Source organism: Taudactylus pleione, unplaced genomic scaffold (assembly GCF_031769625.1).
Source record: "Taudactylus pleione unplaced genomic scaffold, aTauple2 ptg001253l, whole genome shotgun sequence".
NCBI classification, from domain to species: domain Eukaryota; kingdom Metazoa; phylum Chordata; class Amphibia; order Anura; family Myobatrachidae; genus Taudactylus; species Taudactylus pleione.
In genome coordinates, this window is record NW_028285653.1 from 1,041,145 (window position 1) to 1,049,307 (window position 8,163).

At 44.1% G+C, this 8,163-nt stretch overlaps 1 protein-coding gene across 1 annotated transcript; it reads right to left on the reverse strand.

Moving 5' to 3' along the window:
- Positions 1–5,280: 5,280 nt before the first annotated feature.
- On the reverse strand, positions 5,281–6,219 carry LOC148450936 (vomeronasal type-2 receptor 26-like; the record flags this gene model as incomplete). The annotated part of the gene is made up of 1 exon (XM_088462504.1): positions 5,281–6,219. A coding segment is annotated over one exon (939 nt), but the record flags the coding sequence as incomplete, so codon positions are not given.
- Between the last annotated feature and the right edge of the window lie 1,944 nt (positions 6,220–8,163).

An 8,163-nucleotide genomic window follows, 5' to 3' on the forward strand; every position in this document is an offset into this window, starting at 1 on the left:
TGGCTGATAGCTGTGGTCAGAGACAAAGCTGGGGCCTGGTACACAGTAATCATGGCACTGCTGATAGCTGTGGTCAGAGACAATGCTCGGATGCGTTACACAGTAATCATGGCATGGCTTATAGCTGTGGTCAGAGACAAAGCTGTTGTCTGGTACACAGTAATCATGTCATGGCTGATAGCTGTGGTCAGAGACAAAGTTGGGGTCTGGTACACAGTAATCATGGCATGGCAGACAGCTGTGGTCAGAGACAAAGCTGGGGTCTGGTACACAGTAATCATGGGAAGGCTGATACCTGTAGTCAGAGACAAAGCTGGGGTCTGGTACACAGTAATCATGGCATGGCTGAGAGATGTGGCCAGAGACAAAGCTGGGGTCTGGTACATAGTAATCATGGCATGGCTGATAGATGTGGTCAGAGACAAAGCTGTGACCTGGTATACAGTAATCATGGCATTGCTGATAGCTGTGGTCAGAGACAAAGCTGAGTTATGGTACACAGTAGTCATGGCATGGCTGATAGCTGTCTTCAGAGACAAAGCTGGGATCTGGTACACAGTAATCATGGCATGGCTGATAGCTGTTGTCAGAGACAAAGCTGGGGTCTGGTACACAGTAATCATGGCATGGCTGATAGCTGTCTTCAGAGACAAAGCTGGGGTCTGGTACACAGTAATCATGGCATTGCTGATAGCTGTGGTCAGAGACAAAGCTGGGGTCTGGTACACAGTAATCATTGCATGGCTGATAGCTGTTTTCAGAGACAAAGCTGGGGTATGGTACACAGTAATCATGGCATGGCTGATAGCTGTGGTCAGAGACAAAGCTGAGTTATGGTACACAGTAATCATGGCATGGCTGATAGCTGTCTTCAGAGACAAAGCTGGGACCTGGTACACAGTAATCATGGCATGGCTGATAGCTGTTGTCAGAGACAAAGCTGGGGTCTGGTACACAGTAATCATGGCATGGCTGATAGCTGTCTTCAGAGACAAAGCTGGGGTCTGGTACACAGTAATCATGGCATTGCTGATCGCAGTGGCCAGAGACAAAGATGGGGTCTGGTTCACAGTAATCATGGCTTAGCTGATAGCTGTTGTCAGAGACAGAGCAGGGGTCTAGTACAAAGTAATCATGGGATGGCTGATAGCTGTGGTCAGAGACAGAGCAGGGGTCTAGTACATAGTAATCATGGCATGGCTGATAGATGCGGTCAGAGACAGAGCAGGGGTCTAGTACAAAGTAATCATAGCATGGCTGATAGCTGTGGTCAGAGACAGAGCCGGGGTCTAGTTCATAGTAATCAAGGCATGGCTGATAGATGTGGTCAGAGACAAAGCTGGGGTCTGGTGCACAGTAATCATGGCATGGCTGATAGATGTGGTCAGAGACAAAGCTGGTATCTGGTACACAGTAATCATTGCATGGCTGATAGCTGTAGTCAGAGACAAAGTTGGGATCTGGTACACAGTAATCATGTCATGGCTGATAGCTGTGGTCAGAGACAAAGCTGGGGTCTGGTACACAGTAATCTTGGCTTGGCTTATAGCTGTGGTCAGAGACAAAGCTGGGGTCTGGTATACAGTAATCATGGCATTGCTGATAGCTGTGGTCAGAGACAAAGCTGGGGAGGGGTGCACAGTAATCAAGGCAAGGCTTATTGCTGGGGTCAGATGCAAATCTCTTGACTGGTACACAGTAATCATGGCATGGCTGATAGCTGTGGTCATAGACAATGCTGGGATCCAGTACACAGTAAACATGGCATGGCTGATAGCTATGGTCCGCGACAGAGCTGGGGTCTGGTACACAGTAATCAGGGCATGGCTGATAGCTGTGGTCAGAGAAAAAGCTGGGGACTGGTACATAGTAATCATAGCATGGCTGATAGCTGTGGTCAGAAACAACACTGGTGTCTGGTACATACTAGTTATGGCATGGCTGATAGCTGTGGTCAGAGACAAAGCTGGGGTCTGGTACACAGTAAACAAGGAATGGCTGTTAGCTGTTTTCAGAGGCAAAACTGGGGTCTGGTACATAGTAATCATGGTATGGCTGATATCTGTGGTCAGAGTCAAAGCTGGGGACTGGTATACAGTAATCATGGCATGGCTGATAGCTGTGGTCAGAGACAAAGCTGGGGTCTGGTACACAGTAATCAAGGCATGGCTGATAGCTGTAGTCAGAGACAAAGCTGGGTTCTGGTACACAGTAATCATGGCATGGCTGATAGCTGTGGTCAGAGACAAAGCTGGGGACTGGTACACAGTAATCTTGGCATGGCTGATATCTGTGGTCAGTGACAAAGCTGGGGTCTGGTACACAGTAATCATGGCATGGCTGATAGCTGTGGTCAGAGACAAAGCTGGGGTCTGGTACACAGTAAACATGGAATGGCTGATAGCTGTGGTCAGAGACAAAGCTGGGGTCTGGTACACAGTAATCATGGCATGGCTGATAGCTGTTGTCAGAGACAAAGCTGGGGTCACAGTAATCATAGCATGGCTGATAGCTGTTGTCAGAGACAAAGCTGGGGTCTGGTACACCGTAATCATGGCATGGCTGGAAGCTGTTGTCAGAGGCAAAGCTGGGGTCTGGTATACAGTAACCATGGCGTGGCTGATAGCTGGGGTCAGAGACAAAGCTGTGGTCTGGTACAGAGTAATCATGGCATGGCTGATAGCTGTGGTCATATACAAAGCTGGGGTCTGGTACACAGTAATCATAGCATGGCTGATAGCTGTGGTCAGAGACAATGCTGGGGTCTGGTACACAGTAATCATAGCATGGCTGATATATGTGGTCATAGATAAAGCTGGGGACTGGTACACAGTAATCATGGCATAGCTGATAGCTGTTGTCAGTGTATCACATCTGTGTCCCACTCCGTATATATTCATTCTTTCTAAACCTCCTTTATGTTACCATAGGAAACATAATGGAGGATTAGACAGAATGTATATTTACGCAGTGGGACACAGATGTGATACACTGATTGATACTGAGACCCTTTGATATATCCACAGTATACCTGATACAACTGCTTGTAAATGCACCGCTGTCCACATACATCTCCAGTTGGTGCTCTGTATGTTCTGATCAAGCTCCACGCTCTCCAGATATTGTGCATGTAACAGTGAGTACGGCTGTATAAACTTACTAACATGCAATACACCACTGTCGTTAACTCCTGAACTGTTTGCTGACTGTGAGGGTCCACTGTTGTGTACTATTATTATGCTTATACCATTGCCAAGTAGTAGACACATATAACATAATCAAAGCTAAAATATACAGTAGCCAGCAACAGGAGAATGCAGAGAGTGCTGGATATGGGTATAAGAACTCTATAATCTGGTAACATGGTCACTGGTGTCAGACACCAAAGATGAAGCCGGTGTGATTAAGGGGCCTATTCATTAAACATAAAAATTCTCTGGAGGTAATTAGCTTTAGAACTCTCATGGAGTTCTAGCTAATTATAGGTGGAATTCATCATTCCACCTCTCCATAAGTATCCATTCCGAAAGCTGTCATTTTTGCGATGACAGCTTTTCGGGAAATAGATACTTTTCCTGCCTACACTACCTTATCGCATCTGGAAACAGTGCTGCGCATGCGCTGTTACATCTGTAAAACCAGCGCATGCGCAGCACTGCCTACAGATGTGTTAAGTTTCGTACCCCCCCGACCACCCCCACCCCCCTCCGCTCACCTTCCCTCCCCCCCAACTTACCTGTCAGCGCAGCAGCCTCCGGCTCCATCCTGCTGGTCTGTCGTGTGGTTTCCCAGCAGACCACATGACAGATTAGAAAAAAAAATATTTTTTTTTTTGTGTAAACTTTCTTGTGCTCTGCTGGGGAGCACACATGTCTGACCAGCCTCCGGAGCCTGTGGATGGAGCAGAGCGCCAGAGGGACTCGTCGGGGGACCTGCACATGCGGATACAGGTAAATTTCACCTGCTATTCACCACCTCACAGTGGCGAATAGTAACTGCATCAAATTCCGAAAATTGATAATTTTAGGAATTTGATGAATACCATAATTTCCTCATCCCCATACTAATGTACTAATTTACCCATACTAATGTACTAATGTACTAATGTACCCATACTAATGTACTAATTTACCCATACTAATGTACTAATGTACTAATGTACTAATTTACCCATACTAATGTACTAATGTACTAATGTACTAATGTACTAATTTACCCATACTAATGTACTAATGTATGGGGAGTGTGGAAATTAATGCAGGGGAACTTAGCAAGGAGATATCTGTGATATCTCCTGTGGTAAGTGGCTACATGAATACCAAAATAACGTTATTTAAGAAAAATGTCCTTAAAAACGTTATTTTAGTGTTGATGAATAGGCCCCTGAGGCTGTGGTTTGTGTCTAGTAATAAGAAGTGCCCTAAGACTAACAGAGAATATTGGAGTCATTTGTTATTTTATATAAGTAAAGTTAATAGCAGACTCACGCTCAGTGACGGCCTTTATAGAAAAAATTACTTAGTACTTTTACCCTCAGTAGATGTGACAATATATTAATGGGAGGATGAGCCTTGTGTCATGTATTCATTATAATCTAAATGTAACTATTGCATTTCCACTGAGGGTAGACAGGACACATTCATCTGTAAATGTAATTAGGACTTTTCAATTTTACATTAATATGTTTGATACATAGAATAATATGTAATAGGAGGCTAGTTATATACAGAATCATAAACAGAACTACTTTTGTGGACTTATCATTACCCTATTCTGTTGCAATATTACTTAGTTCCTTGCTAAGGGGGCAGCTGGGGTACTATAATATAACACTTGGAATAGTTCTAAATGTCGGATGGGTACAGAATCCTGATGCTGGCATCCTGACAGGGTTAAAATACTGACACTTGCCAGACAGTATTCTAACCCTCCCCCTCTCCCTACCCTAACCCTAAACCTGAATCTAACCTCCCCCATAGTGTTTAAACCTAACCTCCCCACCCCGCACCCTAAACCTAACCATACCCCCTATTTGTCTAACCTTCCCCCCAACCCAGCTATTTACCTTTGGTATGCTGGCACTGAGATTATAACAGGTGTCGGGATTCTGGCGCTGGTATTCTCAGTGCTGGTATCCTTTGCACCAGGATATTGAACTGATCCCTTAAATGCATCTATATTTATTTCCATAAACAATCTTATGATACAACTGGGATTTTTTAAGCAATTTTCAGGTGACAAAAAACTATTAAGGTATATATTGGTACTATAAGCAATTCTTTATAATTTAGTCTGCCCCAGTATAATTTTTCTCGAGTTCAATTCAGGTTTTATAAGCAGAATATACATCTTTGGGAAAAATATACAGCCCAGAACTCCAGCACATGAGGACAATATGGCGAATATCTCCACAGCCACCGCGTCTTTCCCTTTGGTGCTCAGATAGGCCGGGATCATTGCAATCCAGACACTGGAGAACACCAACATGCTGAAGGTGATGTACTTGGCCTCATTAAAACTATCCGGTAATGTCCTCACCATGAAAGCCAGAACAAGGCTCACAGCCGCCAGGATCCCCATGTAACCCAACACAGAGTAAAACCCAATCACCGACCCTTCATTACACTGAATGATGATCATTCCCTGATAGGAGTGATGGTCATACTCCTGGTAGGGAGGAGAAACAGACAGCCAGATACCACAGATCAGAGCTTGGACAGAGGAGCACACAATCACTACATAATTAGACACTTTGAGTGTGACCCACTTTCTCCAGGGACTGCCAGGTTTGGTGGCTTTGAAAGCAATGCAGACAGTGACCGTCTTGGCCAGTACAGAAGAGACAGCTGTGGAGAAGAAGATCCCAAATGATGTCTGTCTCAGCCTGCAGGTTATATCCAGAGGCCGACCGAGGAACAAGAACACAGAGAAGAAGCTCAGCAAGATGGAGACCAGGAGAATGAAGCTTACAGCCCGATTATTGGCTTTCACAATGGGAGTGTCCCAGTAATAAATAAAGTTCCCTAATATAAATAATGTTATGGCAGAGAAAGATAAAGCTGTTACTGCAGAAATTAGCAACACAATGTCCTTCTCATATGACAGAAAGTCGTACAATTTGGGAATACAGCTCACTTTTCTCTCATCTGGCCATTCTTCATCAGGACATCTATGGCAGCTCTCACTGTCTGTGATGAAATATACAATAACACATAATATCTGTGTGGCCAATAATTTGTTTAATAAAAAAAAATTCTAAAACATCCATAGTAAATAAAACTCTACAGGAACAATGTATAACACAATTCACTGGTAATAGTCTTGCTGTGCTTCTACCTAAAATGCTTCATCATGTGGTTGACCAATTAAGGGATGTACTGTCAATGGAACAGTATGGCCAGGGCTGCCGACAGCCAAACTGGGCCCAGGTGACAGGTTGCATGGCCTAATCATGGGAGATTTTCAGGTCATCTGTCACAGCGCTGGAGCAATGATGAATTAATTCAGATTCCGTGACTATTTATAATGTCAGTTATCAGGGCCCAAATGGAATAGACCCTTAAGCATGTTACTGTTACAATAAAAAAATGTGCAGATGTCTACATTCAATTATTTTTAGCTGTGGTGACTGTGCAGGTACAGTATGTGATAGATGTGGTGACTGTGTATGTACAGTAGGTGATAGATGTGGTGACTGTACATGTACAGTAGGTGATAGTTTCCGTGACTCTGCATGTACAGTAGGTGATAGTTGTGGTGACTGTGCATGTACAGTATGTGATAGATGTGGTGACTGTGCATGTACAGTATGTGATAGCTGTGGTGACTGTGTATGTACATTATGTGAAAGCTCTGGTGACTGTGTATGTACAGTATGTGATATATGTGGTGAATGTGCTTATACAGTGTGTGATAGCTGTGGTGACTGTGTATGTACAGTATGTGATTGCTGTGGTGACTGTGTATGTACAGTAGGTGATAGCTGTGGTGACTGTGCATGTACAGTATGTGATAGCTGTGGTGACTGTGCATGTACAGTATGGGATAGATGTGGTGACTGTGCATGTACAGTAGGTGATAGCTGTGGTGACTGTGTATGTACAGTATGTGATAGATGTGGTGACTGTGTATGTACAGTATGTGATAGCTGTGGTGACTGTGTATGTACAGTATGTGAAAGCTCTGGTGACTGTGTATGTACAGTATGTGATATATGTGGTGACTGTGCTTATACAGTGTGTGATAGCTGTGGTGACTGTGTATGTACAGTAGGTGATAGCTGTGGTGACTGTGCATGTAGAGTAGGTGATAGTTGTGGTGACTGTGCGGGTACAGAAGGTGATAGTTGTGGTGACTGTGCAGTAAGTGATAGTTGTGGTGACTGTGCTGGTACAGTATGTGATAGATGTGGTGACTGTGCAGGTACAGTATGTGATAGATGTGGTGACAGTGCATGTACAGAATGTGATAGCTGTGGTGACTGTGTATGTACAGTATGTGATAGTTGTGGTGACTGTGCATGTACAGTATGTGATAGGTGTGGTGACTGTGTAAGTACAGTATGTGATAGCTTTGGTGACTCTGCATGTACAGTATGTGATAGTTGTGGTGACTGTGCATGTTCAGTGTGTGATAGCTGTGGTGACTGTGCATGTACAGTGTGTGATAGATGTGGTGACTGTGCATGTACAGTGTGTGACAGATGTGGTGACTGTGCATGTACAGTATGTGATAGCTATGGTAACTGTGCATGTACAGTATGTGATAGCTTTGGTGACTGTGCATGTACAGTATGTGATAGATGTGGTGACTGTGCATGTACAGTGTGTGATAGATGTGGTGACTGTGCATGTACCAGTGTGTGATAGATGTGATGACTGTGCATGTGCAGTATGTCATAGGTGTGGTGACTGTGCATGTACAGTATGTGATAGCTGTGGTTACTGTGCATGTACAGTATGTGATAGATGTGGTGACTGTGCATGTACAGTATGTGATAGATGTGGTGACTGTGTATGTACAGTATGTGATAGCTGTGGTGACTGTGCATGTACAGTATGTGATAGATGTGATTGTGTATGTACAGTAGGTGATAGATGTGGTGACAGTGTATGTACAGTATGTGATAGATGTGGTGACAGTGTATGTACAGTATGTGATAGC